Source organism: Scyliorhinus torazame, chromosome 11, assembly GCF_047496885.1.
Source record: "Scyliorhinus torazame isolate Kashiwa2021f chromosome 11, sScyTor2.1, whole genome shotgun sequence".
NCBI lineage: Eukaryota > Metazoa > Chordata > Chondrichthyes > Carcharhiniformes > Scyliorhinidae > Scyliorhinus > Scyliorhinus torazame.
The window spans coordinates 30540205-30564112 of record NC_092717.1 but is presented as its reverse complement, the minus strand read 5'-3'; the positions used below and the strand labels follow the sequence as shown (position 1 = coordinate 30564112).

Below are 23908 nucleotides of genomic sequence, written 5' to 3'. Positions count from 1 at the left end.
ATACAATTGTCATTAAAAACCCAACTGGTTCTTTGCACTTGTGGGAAGGAAATCTGCCATCCTTACCTGGTCTGACATGCGTCTCTAGATCCACAGCAATGGCCTAGCAAGCCACTCAGTTCTGGGGCAATTAGGGATGGGCAATAAATGCTGGCCCAGCCCAGCGAGGCCCACATCCCATCAATGAATAGAAAAAAAATGTTTTTTCTCATCTTTATTTTCTAATATGAGAAGCATCCGTCAAAAATAAATAAGAAAACCAGCAATGATTTGAACAGGTTTTTATTCTACATTAAGGTTAAACTGAAAAGAAAATTTAAAGCGGAGACGCTGATCTTTTAGCTCACAGAGTTCAGTCAACTTTATTTTCATCTGTCAGCCTGGAAAAAAACAACAAAACAAGGCTTTGCTTCGATAGCTCTGTACCACCAGTGTGGCGACATGTTAGGCTTTATGTATAATTTCCCTGGATGTAAGAATTCAAAGGCAGATCTCGTTTGGGTTTGTAAATTTGTTCATGAGACGTGAGGATCACAGGCAAGGCCAGCATTTCCCATCCCGAATTGCCCTTCAGAAGATGCTGCTGGGCCACCTTCTTGAACAGCTGTGGCCCGTATGATGCAAGTACACCCGTGGTGCTGTCAAGGATGAAGGCCTAGGATGTTGACAGTGCCAAGGGGCAGGGCCTGAGGGGGCCACGCCCATGAAAGGGGGAGTACAGGGGAGTATGAAGGGTGGGAGGGGGCTGAAGGGGGAGATCACGAAGGTGAGCAGGTTGAAGAGGGTGGTCCTCAAAGGGGGAGAGGGCCTGAAATTGGGGGGCCCTAAGCGAGCCTCACAGTGGGGGGGGGGGGGGGGGAATGTCCTGATACCTACAAAGATGGATGGATGTGGGGTAGTGACACCCTCTTACCTGGGTGGTGGGGGTGGGCAGGTATGTGTGGGGGGTCCCTTTAGTCAGCGGATTCCAATGGGGGGGGGGGGGGTACCCAGGCAATCCGGGGGTGGGGGGTCAGTGCAGGGAGTGGCCACGGGACTTCGCTCTTGGACTGCCCGCTCAAAATGACGACCCGATAGCGGGATTACCTCAGGAATCTCTCGTATCCCTCGCCATGCATAAGGGATACGGAATTGCATCCCGAATTACGCTCCCTGGGTGATCACAATACGGGTGCAATTCTCCTCCGGCGGGACAACATAGGGCGGGATTTTTTGGCTGCGCCTGACTGACGAGCGTAAATTCCCGCCTGAGGTCAATGGACCTTCACATGGCCCCCGTGCCGTACGTGCCGATCCTGCGGCGGCCACGGCCGAAAATACCAAACGGAGAATCCACCCCAAGTGTGGGTGCATACTGAGCTGGATCTCATCCAAAAAACACCCCACCAAACCCACCTAAAATGACACTTGGGCGAGTTAGCCCCGACGTTTCAGGATGATGACCTACATCAGATACTGTGTAGCTTGCTGACTAAGCCCAGGTGCTGTTAAAGCTTAACCAGCAATCCTTAAAGGGACAGCTCAGAACATTTATTTTAAAAAATTTATATTTTTGTGGAGCGCCCCTTCTATACCCACATGAAAATGGGTCTGCTACCAGCCCATACAAACCCCCACTATCACCTCCACTCTCCCCAGCTCAAAATGGAAGCTAGCTATTTCTCACCATCTGACAATGCAGTTTAATTTGGTTCCGGCCACACTTGGGGTAACAGATTTCCTGCCAGCTGCATGGCCGCTGGGCACCTCAAGTTAAAATCACCTCTCCTGTCTTATAAGAGCAGGAGCATATTTTCCATGCCATACACACGTTAGAGAAATGGGAAACCCAATTATACCTCAAAATTGTACATTATAGGATCCAAATCTGCATATTACCTCCTGAAGAGATGGGTGCTTCTGTCATCCTTCTTGTTACCCTACCATGATAGTGGTTGAGATGGCAGTGCAATTGGAGATGTAAGTGGCACTGTATCATTTTCGGGCTTCTATCATCTCCTTTAAGCCAGGCAGGCGATCCTTGAAGCCAACTCTAGGGTTTTCAGCCTATCTGCTGTGATTAATGTCACAGGATATCTGCCAGTAATTTATTGAATTTGTGTTATACGGGTCTAAGCTGTAGCTGCATGTAACCTGGCGTCTCTGAATGCTAACTAATGTAATAGGCACATCTCAAGGTCAATTAAAGACTAAATGAGGGCAGCATGGCGGTGCAGTGGTTAGCACTGGGACTACGGCGCTGAGGTCCCAGGTTCGAATCCTGTCCCTGGGTCACTGTCTGTGTGGAGATTGCACATTCTCCCCGTGTTTGCGTGGGTTTCACCTCCACAACCCAAAGATATGCAGGGTAGGTGGATTGGCCATGCTAAATTGCCCCTTAATAGGAAATAAATAAATAGTTGGGTACTCTAAATTTATAAAAAATAATTAAAGACTAAATGATTGGATACATTTCTCTGCAGATTGGCCACTAGTTCCTCGGTAAGGCCAGAAGAAAGGAAAGGGTCAACATCTGGGGCAACATTCTCCGACCCCCGGCCGGGTCGGAGAATCGCCGGGGGCTGGCGTGAATCCCGCCCCCGCCGGTTGCCGAAGTCTCCGGCGGGAGCGGGAATCGCGCCGCGCCGGTTGGCGGGCCCCCCCGCTCGATTCTCCCGCCGATAAATTGCTTGTCCCGCCGGCGTAAATTAAATCACCTACCTGACCGGCGGGACAAGGCGGCGCGGGCGGGCTCCGGGGTCCTGGGGGGGGGGCGCGGGGCAATCTGGCCCCGGGGGGTACCTCCACGGTGGCCTGGCCCACGATCGGGGCCCACCGATCTGCGGGCGGGCCTGTGCCGTGGGGGCACTCTTTCCCTTCCGCCTCCGCCACGGTCTCCACCATGGCGGAGGCGGAAGAGACTCCCTCCACTGCGCATGCGTGGGAAAATGTCAGCGGCCGCTGACGCTCCCGCGCATGCGCCGCCCCGAGATGTCATTTCCGCGCCAGCTGGCAGGGCACCAAAGGCCTTTTCCGCCAGCTGGCGGGGCAGAAATTCCTCCGGCACCGGCCTAGCCCCTCAATGTTGGGGCTCGGCCCCCAAAGATGCGGAGCATTCCGCACCTTTGGGGCGGCGCGATGCCCGTCTGATTGGCGCCGTTTTGGGAGCCAGTCGGCGGACATCACGCCGTTTCCGGAGAATTTCGCCCCTGGTTTTCAAGAAGTTTGCACTCCCAGCATGATGTTTTGCCTGCAAGGTGCACGCGTTGGGAAGTGGGGCATGACTCTCTGTCCGGTTAGCGTCACTTCCAAAAATTGTGATGAGGAAGCTTACACGTAACACCCAAGATGTGATAACTGCAACTCAACATTTTAACATTTACGAACTGATCTCCTATAGAATTGAAACCAAAAGAGAAAATGCTGGAAAGTCTCAGCAGGTCTGGCAGCATCTGGAAGGAGAGAAAAGGGCTAACGTTTCGAGTCCAGGTGACCCTTTGTTAAAGCTGTCTCTCTCTCGCAAAGCTGTCCCTGTCCCGTTTCATTTCATCCTTCGCAACATTTGGAGCCTTAACGAGAAACATTTCCTGTTTTTTGCAGGTGTAAAGGAATGCAAGCTTCAACACTTATCAACACCACTGCCCATCCTAGGCCCTCCACCAGTCCCAATCCCTCATACCCTATTTCTTCTAGCCCCAGACCTTGCCACGTGTTCACCATACCCTCTGACCTTCGTCTCTCTGAGGCTAAGCGTGCTGTTCTCAGCAAAGGACTCAGCTGTGTACCCTTACGTCCCCACCTCAGTGAATTTGAGGCTTAACATAATGTTGAATTCTTCTTTCGTCGCCTTCATCTCCGTGCCCATTTCATTGGGCCATAGTTCCCCCCCCCCACCTTCATGTGCCTCCAACATTCTGCCTCCAATTGGACATTCATTGGCCGTCTTAATTCTTCTGCCCCCTCACCTATTCCAACTTCTCTCCTTCTGAACTTTCTGCTCTTCACTCCGTCAGATCCAACCCCAACATTGTCATCAAACCTGCCGACAGAGGGGGTGCTGTTGTTGTTTGGCATACTGACCCCTACTCGCAGAGGCTGAGCACCAACTCTCAGATACTTCCTCCTACCTCCCCCTGGACCATGGCCAGACCAGCTTTGTCAAAGGGTCATCTGGACTCGAAAGTTAGCTCTTTTCTCTCCTTACAGATGCTGCCAGACCTGCTAAGATTTTCCAGCATTTTCTCTTTTGGAGTCAGATTCCAGCATCCCCAGTAATTTGCTTTTATCCTATAGAATTGATCCCAATGAGTCTGATGATACACTGGTGGTAATTGTAAATTAACTCTCTGAGTAGAAATGATGCAGAGTGGATCGCATTTCATCCTGGAATTCACCTGAAATTAATGGTTTGAAAATGGACGAGTTCTATAACTGTCAGGCAATCCACACCATATCATAACTGTCTGGGAAGCCAAGTGGAAAGTTACTCCCATTGTTTTATAGAGAAAGCAGTATCACACTGCAAAGCATAGAAGGCATTTCTCCACAGCCGAGATAACGCTATGGGCAGAATCCTCCGGCCAAGCTACGCCAGAAAAGCATCTCTCTGTGGCGCAGCGTGGTCGGTGAAAGCCGGGAGATCCCGCACCCGGGATCCACCCGGCTCGCGAGATTCAATGCAGTTTCGCGAGGCGATGCAAGGAGAATCCTGCCCACAATGGGCAGGATGAGCTTTTGGAAAATCTGCATATTAGAGCGAGGCAGTAAACCTTACTCTAATATGCAGATTCTCAAGGTACCTGAGGCTCTGGGATTCAATTCCTTCGCCTCGGAATCCTGGGGCGAGTGCCGTTTGGTACTGATCCCCACAAATGGGACCAGACGGAACGGCATGCCAAGGGGATCGGAGGTCCCCAGCTGCCTGCTCTTTGGGCAGGCTGGTGCCCTGGCACTGCTGGTGCCACCTGGGTACCTGGCAGTGCCAGCTGAGCACCGCCACTTGGGTGACAGCCTGGCGCTGCCAAGCTGCCCTGGCACTGCCAGGGGCTCTGCCACAGTACCAGCTTGGCACTGCCAAGTTGCAAAGTTGGCACTTTTTGTATGTGTATGATTGGGGGCTGGGGTTGCCCACTATGGGTGTTGGGCGGGTGGGGTGTGGCGGGACCCCTATGTTGCATTCGGGCTGTGGGGGAGGTCAGGGACTTTTTTGTGGCCCTGGGAGATTGGGATGCCATTTTTAAATGGTATTCCGATCTTTTGCTACAACGGGCAGTTCTGGCGAGCAGAGCTCCCCGTTGTAACAAACGGGACTATTTGCAGCCTCGGCCGCGCGTTCCACGTTTAGGCCCCTTATTCAACACGAGTAGCGTTTCTCGGCACTGTGAGAGCCGGAAAACACGTGGCTAAACATGCTCACTGGGGGACTTTGTTACCTTTTGGGAAGATCGCGCCCTATGTGTCTTAAGGCAACTCCCCGAGTCTGCGTGGGTCTCACCCCTACAACCCAAAAGATGTGCAAGGTAGGTGAATTGGCCACACTAAATTGCCCCTTAATTGGAAAAAGTAATCAGATACTCTAAATTCGAAACAAAAAATGTGCCTTAAGGCAGCCAGTGTTGGCAGGGAAGATATTCTCGTGTTTACCAATTAACCAACAAAAAATGTAACCAGAAACACTTTTGACTGGGAATCAATGCATAGCTGAAGCATGATTGGAATACATGCTCCCACTGTATTACAAAATTACGGTATGTACAGTTTTCTTCAAAGACATAGCTTTGATAGTCCATGTAATTTAACCATATTAATTTCTATTCTTATTAAATATGAAGACAAATATTTATAACTTTTTATTTTATCTCGGCAAATTGTTGTAAGCACATCTTTAAAATTTGGTTTTGCAACACCCACCGTAGGATGAGTTCACTTTGTGCTTCATTAAGTTGTGATAAAATAGAGTTGATTAATTCTGATTCAAGTCGCTTGCTGCATTTTGGTTGCTTGGAGGATCTATGAAGAGAAAAGTTATTGTTAATGTGAAGCTCCCAGGATAGAAGGTCGACTGTCAGAAGGAGCACTGAAGGGCTTAACATAGTTTGAAGACTCATAACTCAAGAATACCACCAATCTCTTTGGTTTCATTTTCTTTTGGCACTCAATTTGAAGATGTGTGGCAAGGCTGTCAAGTTATGTTGAATGTATGATGTGCTGAAGTATGATTGTGCATGATAAGCATTAGCATTGGAAAGTTGTAGTAATTGTAGAAGCAGTTGACGTACAAGACAAATCTATCCCAGTAATGGTACTATTGGTCTGTATTATCTTGGTAGTGCCTTTCAGCTTGTGTTATCTTTCTCTGTATCTGTTTCCAGGTTAGGTGTCCAAGTTTGCAGACGACACTAAGATAAGTGGTAAAGCAAAAAGGGCAGAGGATACTGGAAGTCTGCAGAGGGATTTGGATAGGCTAAGTGAATGGGCTAGGGTCTGGCAGATGGAATACAATGTTGACGAATGTGAGATTATCCATTTTGGTAGGAATAACAGCAAAAGGGATTATTATTTAAATGATAAAATATTAAAACATGCTGCTGTGCAGAGAGACCTGGGTGTGCTAGTGCATGAGTTGCAAAAAGTTGGTTTACAGGTGCAACAGGTGATTAAGAAGGCAAATGGAATTTTGTACTTCATTGCTAGAGGGATGGAGTTTAAGACTAGGGAGGTTATGCTGCAATTGTATAAGGTGTTAGTGAGGCCACACCTGGTGTATTGTGTTCAGCTTTGGTCTCCTTACTTGAGAAAGGACGTACTGGCACTGGAGGGTGTGCAGAGGAGATTCACTAGGTTAATCCCAGACCTGAAGGGGTTGGATTACGAGGAGAGGTTGAGTAGACTGGGACTGTACTCGTTGGAATTTAGAAGGATGAGGGGGGATCTTATAGAAACATATAAGATTATGAAGGGAATAGATAGGATAGATGCGGGCAGGTTGTTTCCACTGGCGGGTGAAAGCAGAACTAGGGGGCATAGCCTCAAAATAAGGGGAAGTAGATTTAGGACTGAGTTTAGGAGGAACCTCTTCACCCAAAGGGTTGTGAATCTATGGAATTCCTTGCCCAGTGAAGCAGTAGAGGCTCCTTCATTAAATGTTTTTAAGATAAAGATAGATAATTTTTTGAAGAATGAAGGGATTAAGGGTTATGGTGTTCAGGCCGGAAAGTGGAGCTGAGTCCACTAAAGATCAGCCATGATCTCATTGAATGGCGGAGCAGGCTCGAGGGGCCAGATGGCCTACTCCTGCTCCTAGTTCTTATGTTCTTATGTTCTATGCTGCCATATGTGTACCTTTAAGGAGCAACATCCCATCAAACCTTTGCAACAATCTTTTAACGACTTCTAACGCATGCCAAATTCTGCCCTCTGCGACCTCTTGCCCTGTGCGCACAAACTAGGCAGGGATCTTGTCAGTCTTATGTAGATAAAAAGATTCTACTCGTGTTTTAGGAGAAACAGCTCATGTGGTGTAGATTTTTGATTTGCTCTATGATACTTTAGCCTAAATTTTTACTTCTGTGAATCATTTTATTTAGTAATTGAATCTGAATATTAGTCAGCCAGTATTAAAAAATAGTAGCGTTATGAATATTTCAGCAATGAAACTGGATATCAGGTCCGATCTGATATCACTTGTTTTGTGCCGCTGCCTGTGATAAGTCTGTAACCTACCCCAATGTACAAACAGGATGAAGTTGCACTTTAATCTGCCTCACACCGAAACAACTGTCACCAGATGGTACACTATCAGAGATCTGAAGTTTTACAGATCACAACATTACTCTGCACTGTACATGCGTTCAGAGTGGTACGCTGGAACTTAAATTTGTCACAGATTATGTGGTGACTTTTCAGTTCAGCTGCAAGACAGCCTTGAGAAAGAACCGCTGGCATTTAAGACCTTTAGCTACCAAGACTTCCGGTGGCAGCCATGAGCTGAGTGGTCGCACGAAAGGCGTCTCTCACCTTGTAACTTCCTTTTTCTCCCGATGAACAGGCACCATGCTAGCAATCGACCCCCCCCCCCCCCCCATCAATAACCCACCTGATTTGAGATGCCGATGCACCAACAGTCAAACTGCTAGGGGAGTAAAAGCAGAGGGAGAAAGACCCCAACCTTGGAGAGGGGGGGACCCGCGTAGCGACGTGAACTTGAACATGACCATGGCGATCCCAGCAGAGTTGCCAACTCCGACATAGTCATTGACGGGGAAGCTGATGGAGTTCATTTCCACAAAACTCCAGGGCAGCACGGTGGCAGTGTTTAGCACTGCTGCCTCACAGCGCTAGGGCCCCGGGTTCAATTCCAGCCTTGGGTGGCTGCGTGGGTTTCCTCTAGGTTTTCTGGTTTCCTCCCACAGTTCAAAGATGTGCGGGTTAGGTGGGTTGGCCATGCGAAATTGCCCCTTGGAGTGGGCTTGCAGGAATAGGACAGGAATTGGGGTTAGGTAGGGTGGTCTTTTGAAGGGTCGGTTCAAACTCGAGGGATTGAATGGCCTCCTTCTGCACTGTAGGGCTTCTATGAACTCCAAAAGCATAGGAAGGCGGTAAAGGAGGACCTCATATCGGTGATGAAGTCAGCAATCAAGACCGCACTGCCCTGACTTCCGGTGGCGTGGGCGAGCCGGGCGGCCGCAGCAACAAGAGCTCCCGCCGGTGGTTGCGATTCGCGGCGATTTCGGGGAAATCCCCGAGTCCTCACGCACCCCACGATTATCGTCGACCTTTGGGGCCGCCACGAGCAGCAAGCGCGGCAGGTCAGAGTAGCGGGGCGGAGCTACGAGGAGGCAGAGGTGGCAGGCCTGAGGCCAGGGCACCATGTAGGGAGGGTGCTCCACGTTGGATGGCTCCCACCTAGGAAGAAGAGAGAAGGTTGAAGCCTGGTCCCAGGTGAATGCAGAGGAGAAAGGAAGAAGATTTAAGGAAGTTTGGTAAAAGTTTTTTTTTTCTATCCCTCTCCACTTTTTTTTTTACTTTCAAAAGAGAAGAATGTCAGATTGATGAAGGGCAGGAGGGTGAAGGGGGAGAGATGAGAAAAGAAAGAAGATAAAAAACAATAAGCCGCTAAAGGATGCGAAGAGCAGCGTCGAAGAAAGGAGGAAACGCGGGTTCGCCGCCGAAGGAGAAGACGAGCAAAAGTGTTGACAGGATGGCGGAAGCAGAACTGCAAGGTGGGGCCGCACTACTTACGGTGGAGAAGATGACCGAGGTGATGGCAGTGGAGCTGGAAAAACATTTGGTGAGGCACATGGAGGCCTTGAGGAACGAGATGGCGGTCGTGTTAAGGTCATGGGTGGAGGAGGCAATCGGCCTGATGAGGGTGGAGGTGGCAAAGGCATCGGCCGAGGTGAGAGAGCAGGGCGAGAAGATGAAGGAGGTGGAGGAGGCCGTGACACGACACAGCGACCAGGTCACCTCGATGGGGGACGAGCTGCGGAGGGTGGTGGAGGTTAACAGAGGACTCCGAGCCAAGCTGGAAGACTTGGAAAACCGCTCAAGGCGGCACAATTTGAGAATTGTGGGATTGCCCGAAGTGACAGAGGGCCCAAGGCCAACGCAATACTTTGCTAAGAAGTTGGCGGAGCTGATGGGGGAGGGTGAGAGCCCCACCCTGTACGAGCTAGACCGAGCTCATCGGTCATTAAAGGCGAAGCCCAAAGTGAACGAGCCGCCAAGGACAGTAATTATATGCTTCCATAAGTTTTGCATGAAGGAGAAAGTATTAAGCTGGGCGAAGCAGGAGCGTGAGGTGCTGTGGGATGGTACTGCGGTTCGGATCTACCAGGACTTGATGGTGGAATTGTCAAAAAGACGAGCGGCGTTTGGGCGAGTGAAGGCGGCTTTGTACAAGAAGGGGATGCAATTTGGTGTGGTGTACCCGGCGAAGTTGAGAGTAACATATAACGGCAAAGACTTTTATTTTGAGACAGCGGAGGCGGCTGAGGCGTTCGTGAGGGCAGAAGGCTTGGGACAGACGTGAAAGCGGAACTGGAAGAGAGACTGCGGACTCTGTTTGAGCGGCTGTAAAATGTACAAATGTTACAACTTTCTTTTTACTGATTTGTATTGAAATTTACTTCTCTTTGCATTGTTACAGAGTTCAAGTTAATGGCGTTCTGTGTTGCGACGGTTAAATGTTATGATAGTGAATTGTAGGGGTTGCATTGTTGGGTTTGTTTTGGTGTTTCTTTCTCTGGGACTGGGTGGAAGGGGGCGAGAGGTCTTGGCGGGGGGAGCCACCCGCGCTAGCTAACTAAAGTCAGTTAGTGAACGGGGGTGAGGTGAGAGGAGGACTGCGGACGTTGGAGCCTGGATAGTAGGCTTCAATGGGCCTACGAGGTAAGCAAGAAGGGGTGGAGGGATGGATGTTGGGGAATGTTTTTGTAGGGGGGGGTTCTTGGGAGGGGGGGAAGGGGTTCGATGTTAACAATGGACAGGGGCGGGTCAGGCTTATGGGGCAGGGCCCGGTGGTATGGTGATGGTGGATAAGAAAGGCGGGGGGGTGGTGAGAGACCCCCAGTAAGGATAATCATGTGGAACGTGAGAGGGCTAGGAGGTCCGGTCAAGAGGTCAAGGGTGCTTGCACATCTTAAAAGTTTGAAAGCCGATGTAGCAATGCTGCAGGAGACTCACTTGAGGGTGAAGGATCAGGTGAGACTTAAAAAGGGCTGGGTTAGCCAAGTGTTTCACTCCGGATTTGATGGAAGGGCTCGAGGGGTAGCGGTGCTGGTCAGCAAAAGGGTACGCTTCCAGATGGAGAAGGTGGTGGCAGATCAGGGGGGTAGATATGTGATTGTGACAGGGGCACTGGAGGGGAGATTAGTGGCGCTGTTAAGTGTATACGGTCCCAATTGGGACAATGTGGGATTCGCGAGGAAGGTGTTTGGGGCTATTCCCGACTTGGACACGCATGAGCTGTTTGTGGGGGGGGGGGGCTGGAACTTGGTGCAGGAGCCAAGGTTGGACAGATCACGACCGCGCTCGCTGGTCCCATCAGGGGGGGGGGGTGAAGGCGCTGGCTGGGCTAATGGTGGAAATGGGAGGGGTCGACCCTTGGAGGTTCCTGCACCCAAGGGAACAGGAGTATTCGTTTTTCTCAGCGGTCCATAAGGTATACTCACGGATCGACTTTTTTGTGGTGGGGAAGGCTTTGCTGGCTGTAGTCAAGGGGTTTGAATACTCTGCAATTGCAGTGTTAGATCACGCTCCACATTGAGTGGATATGGTGCTGGAGAAGGGGGCAGCGCAGGGACCGGGGTGGAAACTGGATGTGGGGCTTTTGGGGAACCAAGTGTTCTGTGAGAAAATTGAAAAGGTAATTAAGGAATATGTAGGTTTCAATTGTACGGGTGAGGTGTCGAAGGCAGTCGTCTGGGAGGCTCTAAAGGCGGTGGTGAGAGGTGAGGTAATTTTGTTTAAGGCCAGGGTGGATAAAGAGGAGAGGTTGGAGCGGCAGAGGGTAATAGATGAGATGTTGGAGGTAGATAGAAGGTATGCAGAGGATGGGGACCCGGCGAAGCTGGAAAAGAGGAAGGAACTACAGGCGAGCTTCGACCGACTGTCCACCAGGAAGGCGGTGCGCCAACTGAGACGAGCAAGGGGTGCAGTTTATGAACATGGAGATAAGGCGGGTGTTAGCAGGTCAGCTCTGGAGGGAGGCAGCGGCAAGGGAAATTCTTCAGGTGAAGGATAGGGCAGGGAAGTTGGTGGTGGCCACAGTGCTGATTAACAAGGTTTTTGAGGAGTTTTATGAGAGGTTGTACAAGTCAGAGCCACTCGGGGGAGACCGTGAGATGCAGGAATTTCTAGATGGGTTGGAGTACCCGAGGCTAGGGGAGGGGGACAGGGCTACATTAGAAGGAGCAATAGTGGAGCAGGAGATAAAGGATGCGATTGGGAGGATGCAGTCGGGGAAGGTGGCAGGGCCGGATGGGTTTCCGGTGGAATATTATTAAAAATTTAAGGATAGGTTGGCACTGCTGATGGTGGGGGTGTTGCCGCAAATCTTGGGGCAGGCATCGATTTCCCTGTTACTAAAAAAAGATAAGGATCCGACGGAGTGTGGGTCGTATCGGCCCATATCACCTCTGAATGTGGACGTAAAAGTGTTGGCGAAGGTACTGGCGGGTAGGCTGGAGGAGTGCCTTCCGAAGGTGATAGGGGAGGATCAGACGGGGTTCGTGAAAGGGAGGCAGCTGTTTTCGAACATTAGGAGGGTTTTCAACGTAGTTATGACACCGGCGGAAAGAAAGGAAGCAGAGGTAGTTGTGGCATTGGACGCCAAGAAGGCGTTTGATCGGGTAGAATGGGGGTACCTGATGGCAGTGCTGGAGCGGTTTGGGATTGGACCAAGGTTTGTGAACTGGGTAAAGCTATTATATAAGGAACCAAAGGCGAGTGTCCGCACAAATAATATCAGTTCGAGATACTTTTCTCTCCACCGTGGGACGAGACAAGGATGTCCTATGTCCCCCCTGCTGTTTGCACTTGCGATTGAGCCGTTGGCCATCGCATTGAGAAGTTCGGGCGCATGAAAAGGAATAGTGCGGGGGGGGGGGGGGCGGGAGAGAGCATAGGGTGTCCTTATATGCCGACGACCTGCTGCTGTATGTGTCGGAGCCGAGTGCATCGATAGGAGGAATATTGGAGCTACTGCGGGTATTTGGGTCTTTCTCGGGGTACAAGTTGAACCTGGACAAGAGTGTGTACTTTGTGGTGTCTTGGCCAGGGGTGGGGGCAGGGGTGGGGGGGTTGCCATTCCGTAGAGCAGGGACTCATTTTAGGTATCTGGGGGTGCAGGTTGCCCGGGAGTGGGGAAGGCTTCGCAGGTACAACATCACTAGTTTGGTGGGGAGAGTGAAAGCCGATCTGGCAAGGTGGGATGGCCTTCCTCTGTCACTGGCGGGTCGGGTACAGGTGGTTAAAATGAATGTGTTGCCGCGATTCCTGTTTATTTTCAATGCCTTGAGATTTTCCTGCCAAAGTCTTTTTTCAGGGAGATTGAGGGAAGGATTACCTCATTCATATGGGGAGGGAAGGTGGCCAGAGTGAGAAAGGTGCTGCTGCAGAGGGGAAGGCAGGCAGGGGGTTTGGGTCTCCCGAACCTGTTGTACTACTACTGGGCAGCGAACGTGGAGAAAGTGCGGAGCTGGGTCAGAGGGGTTGATTCTCAGTGGGTCAGAATGGAGGAGAGTTTGTGCAGGGGGTCGGGGCTGAAGGCAGCTGCAACAGCGCCGCTCCCGATAGCTCCGGGGAAATATTCAGGGAGTCCGGTAATAATAGCTTCATTGAAAATCTGGGGGCAGTTTCGCCAACACTTCGGGTTGGGTTTAGGGTCAAGGGAAATGCCGATTCGGGGGAACCACAGATTTGAGCCAGGGAGATGGGATGGAAATTTTCGGAAATGGGAAGAGAAGGGGATTAAGACGCTAAAAGATTTGTTTCTTCGGGGTCAGTTTGCAGGATTGAGGGAGCTGGAAGTGAAGTATGGGCTAGAGCAGGGAGAAGTGGTTAGGTACATGCAGGTTCGGGATTTTGCCAGGAAGGAGATACAGAGCTTCCCAGAGGAACCGGCCTCCACATTGCTGGAGGAGGTGTTGACGACAAGGGGACTGGAGAAGGGGGCAGTGACAGCGGTGTACGGAGCTATTCTGGAAGAGGATAAGGCACCACTGGAAGGGATCAAAGCAAAGTGGGAGGAAGAGCTGGGAGAGGTTATAGAGGAGGGGGTCTGGTGTGAGGTGCTCCGGAGAGTGAATGCCTCCACCTCATGTGCGAGGTTAGGGCTGATACAGCTGAAGGTGGTATATAGAGCGCACCTCACGAGGGTGAGGATGAGCCAATTTTTTGAAGGAGTAGAGGATGTGTGTGAGCGTTGCGGGGGGGGGGGGGGGGCGCGAATCACGTTCATATGTTTTGGTCCTGTCCAAAGCTAGGGGAGTACTGGAAGGAGGTGTTTAGGGTAATTTCCAAGGTGGTGCGTGTGAAACTGGACCCGGGTCCCCAGAAGGCCATATTCGGGGTGTCGGACCAGCCAGGGTTGGAAACGGGAGGCAGAGGCAGATATCATAGCCTTCGCCTCGTTGACCGCCCGAAGGCGGATCCTGCTGGGATGGAGAGCAGCCTCTCCACCCAGTGCCCTGGCGTGGTGGGGGGACCTGTTGGAATACTTGACCCTTGAGAAGGTTAAGTTCGAACTGAGGGGAAGCTTGGAGGGGTTCCACAAGTCATGGGCATTATTTATTATGCACTTTCTTTTTTTTTAATTAAATATTTTATTGAAAATTTTTGGTCAACCAACACAGTACATTGTGCATCCTTTACACAATATTATAACAACACAAATAACAATGACCTATTTTATAAACAAAAAATGAATAAATAATAAATAACAAAAATGAAAACTAGCCCTAATTGGCAACTGCCTTGTCACAAGTAACACTCTCCAAAAATATAATTTAACAGTCCAATATATAATTATCTGTAGCAACGACCTATACATACTATACAGTATATATTAACAACCCTGAGAGTCCTTCTGGTTCCTCCCCCCCCCCCCCCCCCCTCCCGATCCTGGGCTGCTGCTGCTGCCTTCTTTTTCCCATTCCGTCTATCTTTCTGCGAGGTATTCGACGAACGGTTGCCACCGCCTGGTGAACCCTTGAGCCGACCCTCTTAGGACGAACTTAATCCGCTCTAGCTTTATAAACCCCGCCATGTCATTTATCCAGGTCTCCACCCCCGGGGGCTTGGCTTCTTTCCACATTAGCAATATCCTGCGCCGGGCTACTAGGGACGCAAAGGCCAAAACATCGGCCTCTCTCGCCTCCTGCACTCCCGGCTCTTGTGCAACCCCAAATATAGCCAACCCCCAGCTTGGTTCGACCCGGACTCCTACTACTTTTGAAAGCACCTTTGTCACCCCCATCCAAAACCCCTGTAGTGCCGGGCATGACCAAAACATATGGGTATGATTCGCTGGGCTTCTCGAGCACCTCGCACACCTATCCTCCACCCCAAAAAATTTACTGAGCCGTGCTCCAGTCATATGTGCCCTGTGTAATACCTTAAACTGAATCAGGCTTAGCCTGGCACACGAGGACGACGAGTTTACCCTGCTTAGGGCATCTGCCCACAGCCCCTCCTCGATCTCCTCCCCCAGCTCTTCTTCCCATTTCCCTTTTAGTTCATCTACCATAGTCTCCCCTTCGTCCCTCATTTCCCTATATATATCTGACACCTTACCATCCCCCACCCATGTCTTTGAGATCACTCTGTCCTGCACCTCTTGTGTCGGGAGCTGCGGGAATTCCCTCACCTGTTGCCTCGCAAAAGCCCTCAGTTGCATATACCGGAATGGCTCCGTTTCACAGGGAGCTGCCGAAATGTGCGACTCAGCTGGTCATCGCCGCACCCGGAAGTCATTATGCACTTTCAAGAACTGGATAACATCGAACATTAGTTGGGGGGGTGGGTGGGGGGGAGCGGGGCTGTGTAGATTAAGGGTGACTACGGATAATCCCTGATTCCTTTTTGTCGTTTGTTTATGTAAACATGCGGGCTGATGTATGGGGGTTGGTGGGGGAATGGGATCGTTGTTATTATGGGGATTGACATATCTTGCTGACTGTTGTTTATTGTTGATGGGTGTAAATGTGGGAGAAAATGTGAAAAAGGAGAATAAAAATATTTTTTAAAAATAAAAAAAAAAGACCGCACTGCCCCCATACACGGAGCAATGGACAGGGTGGAGCGACAACTGGAGGTCCAAGGAGCAACGATCCGGGACCTGGATGGGTATAAGATGGGTATAGAGGGTTATGGGCCAAGTGCGGGCAACTGGGACTTGCTTAATGGTGAAAACTGGGCGGCATGGACTGGTTGGGCCGAAGGGCCTGTTTCCATGCTGTAAACTTCTTCTTCTTCTACCTGGAGGAAGCGCCCACTGAGCAGGACGAGCGGTTCGCCTCGCTGAAGGCCGAGATAACGAGGTTGGCGGCAACCCAAAAGACACTGAAGGGAAAGGTGGACGACCCGGAGAACAGGTCCCAGCATCAAAACCTCTGGAATGGCGGACTATCAGAGGGCACAGAAGGTAGGAGCCCAACCGAGTTCCTATCCACACAGTCACCCGAGGTCGTAATCGAACTCGTATCGTATCGAAGATGCTCGGCAAAATGGTCGGGGAGTAGGGCTTCACCAAAATTTTGGAAGTAGATCGGGCCCGCAGGTCGCTCCACCAAAAAATGGAATTGGGGGAATTACTGCGGGCAATAATCACAAGACTGCACAGGTACAGGAGTGGGTCCTGAGTTGGGCAAGGATCATGTGGTCATGTAAGGAAACATCATCTGGATCTCTCAGGACATTGGGGCTGATCTGGCCAAGCACTGGGCAGAGTTCAATGGGGCCAAAGCTGCACTCTTTAAGAACAAAGTGCGATTCGGCATGCTATACCCGGTGAGACTTTGGATCACATATAATGACAGGGACAATTCCTTTAACATGTCGGAAGAAGCAAGTGATTTTGTGCAGAGGAAAGGACTTGGGAAGAAGTAATCAGGAAGGCACGAAACTATGAACCTCTATAAACGGTGGGGGAGGTGTATATTACATATGGGAATAATTGCTCTCCGGTTTTTCTATATCTTTCTCTCTTTCGAAGGAATAGTTTTGTGTTGGGTCTGGCTTCTTGCCTGTTTTTTTGCCTCACTCTTCCATATCATTTGGGTGGTTTCTATCCCTGCGACCCTATGTCGCGGTGGGTGGGTAAACAGGCCACGTTTCGCTCCACAGGGAAAGGATCACAGGTATTGTTGCTGCAAGCTAGCGCATGGAGCTCGAGAAACACTGGGAGGTAGAGCCATGTGGCGGACCCCAGCACACAGCGGGGCCAGGCCAGCAGGGCGATGAGGGGACTGGCACTCTGTTGAGGGCACCAGGGTCAACCCTCCGCTAGCCCCAGGCAGGGTGATATCTAGAAGGGAGGACACAGGGCCAAGGTTGGTGTGGTGGGGGTTCAGATGGGTCGGGACTATAGTGCTCCTTTTCCGGGGGTGGGGGGGCTGAAACACACTAGCAGACAAGCTGACGAATAGAGGTAAAGCGAGAGTGGAGGGGCCGTGGCGGTCAGGGTGGAGGCATGCCCATTAGTGGTGGCCTTCGGGGTGTCAGAACAGCCAGAACGCTTTGAGGGGAGGGGGGCCGGTGCCCTGGCCTTCGCCTCCTTGATAGCCCGGCACGACTCCTACTCGGATGGACATCAGCAGTGGCATCCAAGGCCTCAGACTGGCTGGCCGACCTGGCCGAATTCCTGAGGCTCGAGAAAATAAAATTTGCCATCAGGGGATCGGGTGAAGGTTCCACGTCAGGTGGAAGCAGTTCACCAACATCTTCAAAGCCTTGTTCGTGACCAGCAGTTGAGGGGTGGGAGGATTAGCCAGAGGAGAGAGGAGTGGAACGGAGTTGGGGGGGCGGGGGGACATCATCTACACCACTATGAAGAAAAAAAAGTTTGCACTACACCCGTGGGACGGATGCTTACAAGCAGCATTACTGTAACATTGCCATGCAAATTGTTGAACTTTTGTTGTTTTTTCCTTTTAGTATTTGTCATGTGAGAGTACCTTTAAGAAATGAGTGTTTAAGAAATGTACCTTTAAGAAAAGAGTGTGGGTGGAGCTGGGCTATCTGTCAGCTTTTTACTTTTGTTTTAGGCTGTGTTTTAGTTAGGGTGTGTTTTAGTTTCGCTTTCAGAGCTGGATAGCTACAGTCACAGCCAGAAGGGGTATTAGTCTCTCTCTCTGTAATCTAAAAACTGTAAATCAATCTTTTGGTGATTTAAAACTAATAACTGCTCTCAGTAGTGACTTTAACCTGATGTGCTTCTGGTAAAAGTTCTTTTTTAAGTCTTATGGATGTTAAAAGGACAGCTAAAGGATTACTTAGTGTTGTATTCTTTGGGGGGTTGTATTTGAATTAATAGTTGCTAAGATGTTCACTGTATATTTTAAAAAGGTTAACTTGAGTCCATAGAATTAACATTGTTTTGCTTCAAAAAATACTTTTCCATTTCTGCCGTGCCACATCTGTAGAGTGGGCCGTGTGCTCCCCATTACACAATCTATTAAAAGTTGTGGGTCAGGTGAACCCCATGATACACTTTGGAGTTCTCTAAACCCTGGCCCATAACACTCACATGACATATTTGTCTCTAATATCATACTTTGTAAATACCCATTTCTTCATGTTACTATTCTGTATTTTGATTATATTTTGTTTTGTTTGTTATAAACAAAACTCTACAATAAAAATATTCTTTAAAAAAAGACCTGGATACTACCCTTTAATTATTCATTTTCAGTATATCATCTTTTGTACACTGAGAGTGCAGCACTGTTCTTAAAATGCACCACAGTAATATTCCATCATCACAACACTTTGTCAGGCCACTGGTGCCGCAGCGTCTGAAGAGCAACACACCAGTGTCACTGTTTCATGACCTATGCCAGAAAATTCTGGTTCTCGGTAATTTACCCCAGGCTTGGGGTCAACTATTATGGACATGGCTAAGGCACAGCAGCACAGTGGTTAGCACTGTTGCTTCACAGCGCCAGGGTCCCAGGTTTGATTCTCGGCTTGGGTCACTGTCTGTGTGGAGTCTGCATGCTCTCCCCGTGTCTGCGTGGGTTTCCTCCGGGTGCGCCTGTTTCCTCCCACAAGTCCCGAAAGATGTGCTGTTAGGTCATTTGGACATTCTGAATTCTCCCTCTGTGTACCCGAACAGGTGCCGGAATGTGGCGACTAGGGGCTTTTCACAGTAACTCCATTGCAGTGTTAATGTAAGCCTACTTGTGACAACAAAGACTATTACGACTATATTGTGAATGTAATGTTCTAAATCTGCTCTGGAGATTGTCCGGTTTTACATCTACTCCGAACAGATTTAAAGATGGCACGTGAGAACACATGAATTAAGCTTGAATATCTGACCAACTAGATCCGGTGCTCAATAATTTTCTAAATATGAATGTTTTATACCCAAGTTGAAACTTTCTCCTCGTCAAATCCATACTTTTGCCCCCAAAATGCAAATTAACAACTGTCAAACAACAAACAGAATCTTTGCTGGCATCTCAATGATTCCTTTCAACCAACTTCTGGCGCACATTTCATTCAATTCTGAATAGAACAGATTTTACCATACTATTCTCAAGTCATGCCATATTTAGGTGCAAAGTAAAGTTCACTCTATATTCATAGATCATAGAATTTACAGTGCAGAAGGAGGCCATTCGGCCCATCGAATCTGCACCGGCCCTTGGAAAGAGCACCTTACTTAAGCCCACACCTTATGGATGTTAAAAGAACAGCTTAAGGGGCTGGTTTACCACAGTGGGCTAAACAGCTGGCTTGTAATGCAGAACAAGGCAGCAGCGTGGGTTCAATTCCCGTACCGGCCTCCCCGAACAGGCGCCGGAATGTGGCGACTAGGGGCTTTTCACAGTAACTTCATTGAAGCCTACTTGTGACAATAAGCTATTATTATTATTATCCCCGTAACCCCACCTAACCTTTTTTTGGACACTAAGGGCAATTTAGAGTGGCCAATCCACCTAACCTGCACATCTTTGGACTGTGGGAGGAAACCGGAGCACCCGGAGGAAACCCACGCAGACACGGGGAGAACGTGCAGACTCCGCAGAGTCAGTGACCCAAGCCGGGAATCGAACCTGGGACCCTGGAGTTGTGAAGCAACTGTGCTAACCAATGTGCTACCGTGCTGCAAACCAGCCTTAAAGGAGAAGAATATTCTTTGGAAGAGCGTGAAGTTCTTTCTCTTTAATGTACCAACTGCAGAATGTATGACAAGGGTAATTACTGCCAAGATGAATTCTTAAGAAAATCCCATCATGACGGTCATCGAGAGGACCTGATATGCTTCCCTCACATCAAGGCTTTAGTATTGCCAGTAACCATCTCCATTCCAATCAGCACCCTTTGTGCTAGTAGATGCAGCTTCAAATATAGATGCGCTAGTTACAGGGACATTGTGAAAATGTTACTAGATGAGTGATCCAGAGGCCCTGACTAATGCTCCAGTGACATGAGTTCAAATCCCACCACAGCACTTTAAATTCAATTCATTAACAATGTTCATTAATTAATAAATAATGCTAGCAGTTGCTTGGTATTACAGAGCTTGAGTATTGTTAACAAAAGGGACATGCTGTCAAAGCTTTTCATCCTGGACAGGTGAAAACATGTCACATTTTAAAGGGAGCACCAATTTATACTGCATGAGAAGTGGTGATGATTGGTTGGCAAGTTGACCCTGATTGGTTGAGGTGTTGCCATGGAGAATGCACCAGGGAACTATTGTCTCCCACGTTTTTGTTTAATTCAAAAAAGGTGCAATGCCTGGACATGCTCCTTTGGCCTGCAGAGTATCGAACGCTGCATCTGAATGTATCTCACTTCTACCAAGCACAAGTGTGCAACATTGTGAGCCTGACTAATAATCTTAAATTGGTTGTTAGTGTAATTCTCAGCACATTTAGGATTGTTCAGCAAGCGCTGTCCAACCATGAGATCACATCTGACTTTAGACATGGGCCGGGATTCTCCGTTATTCGGCGGGCGGCTTGTACCGGCGCGAAAGAGTGGCGTGAACCACTCCGGCGTCGGGCTGCCCGGAAGGTGCGGAATCCTCCGCACCTTCGGGGGCTAGGCCGGCGCTGGAGTGGTTGGCGCCGCGGCAACTGCCGCCGAAGGGCCTCTGTCGGCCGGCGCGAGTTGGCGCATGCGCATGAGCGCCAGCGTGTTCCCACAACCACTGCCGTGATTCCTGCGCATGCGGTTTCTTCTCCACACCGGACGGCGCGGAGGGAAAGAGTGCCCCCATGGCACAGGCCCGCCCGCAAATGGGTGGGCCCGATCGCAGGCCAGGCCACCGTGCCCCCCCCCCCCCCCCCCCCCCCGGGGCCGGATCCGCCTGCGCCCTTCTGAGTACTCCACAGGCCGCCCTCAGAACCAGGTCCCACCGGTACGGACCTGGTCTAATCCATGGCAGCGGGATTGGCCGAAAACGGGCGGCCGCTCGGCCCACCGGGGACCGGAGAATCGCCGGGGGGGGGCACTGCCAACGGCCCCCAACCGGCGCGGTGCGATCCCCGCCACTGCCAAAAAACCGGCGCCGGAGAATTCGGCAGCCAGCGTTGGCGGGGCGGGATTCACTCCGCCCCCCCCCCGCGATTCTCCGACCCGGCGGGGGGTCGGAGAATCCCGCCCTATGTTCTGAGTTTTACATGGAAGGACTTATTGAGTAGAGTCAATACGTGCGAGCAGCTGAACGGATGTGCTGTTTGATATAATCTGCCCATCACTGGGTTATGTACCTGGCAATGCACCAGTATTGAAATTCATATACTCAATTACTCATTTGTGTTGTAGGAAGAATCTCTTTTGGCTTGATCACAGCACCTTATCAGTGGAAAATACACTCGTATTTCTACAGTATAGTAGCAGGGTGAAAAGGTTAGCTTCACCTGTTGTCTCAAGTTTTTGACATACTGTATCGTTCCAGCATAATTTGAGGTAGAATTGGCACTTTCCAGGTCCAAACATGGCAGCCTTGGGCCCATTAGTGAGTGTGCACAATGCACAGCGAGCAATGATCGGATCAGGGTAGCGATTATCCCACAGAAGAGCAATGATGTGCCCAAGCTTACATAGAGAGAATTTAATAGGGCTCAGGCCCTACTTTTAGGAGATTGCCAATAAGGCCAACTTTATAGTTGGTGTAGCTTTTGGAATTCCAACATGTATATTACCCAGTGAAGGTAGGCTTGCGGTAGACAGAAAAGGAGAACGCATTAGTGGATTTCTCAACAAGCACATCAAGGAAAGAGAGGTAATGAGACTGATTTGAGGAACAGAAAACGTTAGTCGTTGTATGCTGCTTCTATGCAGCAGCAACCAGTGGTATTTTCCACCAACAGGACGCTGCCATCAAGCCAAAAAGACATTCCGTCTACCACACAAATGAGCAATGTGGTATATAAATTTTATTGCTTTTGTGATGCCACGTCCATGTGCCATACATCCCAATGACTGGCAGATCATACTAAATAATGTCCCTTTCACTATACTCAAAAGGCTGGGTATTGACCATGCCCAACCAGCCCATGCTTCGAAACTCAGGATATAATGTCTAACATTAGATATGTTTCCACAATTGGGCAGCACTTGTTGAACAATCCTCAGTGTGCTACGAATTACACGGACAGCCAATCTAAGATTATCAGTCAGGCTTGTAAAGTGGTTCAACTATACTTGCTAGAAGCTACATATATTCATACACTCCCTCCACCACTGGCACACAGTGGTAGCAGTGTGTACCATCTAAAAGATGCACTGCAACAACACACCAAGGCTCCGCAACAGCACCTTCCAAACCCGTGACCTCTACCACTTTGTGATTTTAGATGGTGAATAGGCTTGAGATGAGTTACCGTAGAATTCCAGTGCTCTCTACCACCTAGAAGAACAACGGCCGCAGATGCATGGGATCGCACACCATCCTGACTTGGAACTAACCTTTTCTTTCAATATCATGGAACTTCCTCCCCAACAGCACTTGCACTACATTAACTGCAGCAATTGAAGAAGGCAGCTCTCCACCACCTTCCCAAGGGAATTTAGGGATGAGCAGTAAATGCTGGGCATGCCGGGGCCACTCCCTTCACAAGAACGACTGAAAAATACAGCACAGTGCTGTCAGTGGTGTACCATTTGAGGAGAGATAACGCTATTGGGTATTCGTCACGGTGGTCAGGCAGGTGTCCCAGTGTTGTCACAAGCATTTCACTTTCTGTTTACAATTGGGCTTACCTGGAGGGAAAATATTTATTGGAGCAGACAGCACCGAACTAGCCACGTGTTTTCTAGACTCGTGTTTGTGATCCTCTCTTCTGTCAACATCATGTGCCCTCATAATCAATGCCTCCTCTCTGTTGAGGGCTTCAATATATTTGGAAAAAGACCAGGAAAGCTGTTCAGGAAAATGAAATAAAATCGGGTTTCTGATTGACTGCAATTAAAAGCACCATTTTTGTTTCCCACAGTATAAAGTCCATAATTAGTAACCCCCCTCCAACCCCTGTCCCGTCCCCCCCACCACACCCCTCAAATGACACCATGTGTAAGGTATTAAGGAGCGATCGGCACATAACGCGCACCAGCTGATTCTTGAACTCCCACTACCATTTAACACTCACTTGAGCGTTGATTGGCAGTGGGCAGGACTTACATCCACCCTTGGAATGTGGCCCCGGCTGTGAGAGCTGTCAGCCAATCTGATTGGCGAGAAGTAGTACCGCATGCTCTGCCTGGGACGGAGTGGCAAGACCATTCTCAAGGTAAGTCCCGGGGGGGGATGGAGAGTAGCGGACCCCCGGGCGGGGGTGGTGAGGGGGGCCTGTCACAGCTTCGGAGAGGTAGGCCGTCGGTGGAGGAGTCCCGGAGCTCCAAGGGCCTGAGAAGGAGAACGCCCCAACTGTGAGGGGACCTTCAGTGTGAGGCGCACCCCCACCTCCCCGACCAAGATGTGGAAAAGTTTTATTGTCACTTTCCCACCCTATCTGCCAGCCTAAAAATTGTGGCTGCGTGGGATAAGGCTCTTAAATGGCTATTCAGTGGCCGCTAAAGGGCATTAATAGGTGAAAGAGCATGTTTCCCGTTCAAGCGTGAACTTGCATCTGGGTTTGGGTGGGTGGATTCCTGAAGGGAAGCGTGAAATTCTGCCCCATTATATATTTTTAAAAATCTGACAGGCATTGTGGTGCAGAAGGTGGCTGATGAACTACTTGGCTCCTGAAAA

General features: G+C 49.8%; 1 protein-coding gene across 4 annotated transcripts in view; it reads right to left on the bottom strand.

Annotated features, from left to right (window-relative positions):
- Positions 1 to 266: 266 nt before the first annotated feature.
- The window catches only part of LOC140385213 (regulator of G-protein signaling 22-like), a 198201-nt gene continuing 174559 nt past the window's right edge, over positions 267 to 23908 (bottom strand). For 3 of the 4 annotated variants that reach the window (XM_072467116.1, XM_072467118.1, XM_072467119.1), the window contains exons 26-28: positions 22921 to 23080; positions 5890 to 5988; positions 267 to 380 (exon numbers count right to left, since the gene is read on the bottom strand). In XM_072467116.1, coding sequence (XP_072323217.1) covers positions 5942 to 5988; positions 22921 to 23080 — 207 coding nt within the window. In that variant the 3' untranslated portion in view covers positions 267 to 380; positions 5890 to 5941. Of the gene's footprint in view, positions 381 to 5815; positions 5989 to 22920; positions 23081 to 23908 lie in introns of those variants that run through there. The other variant, XM_072467117.1, reaches the window with a different exon arrangement.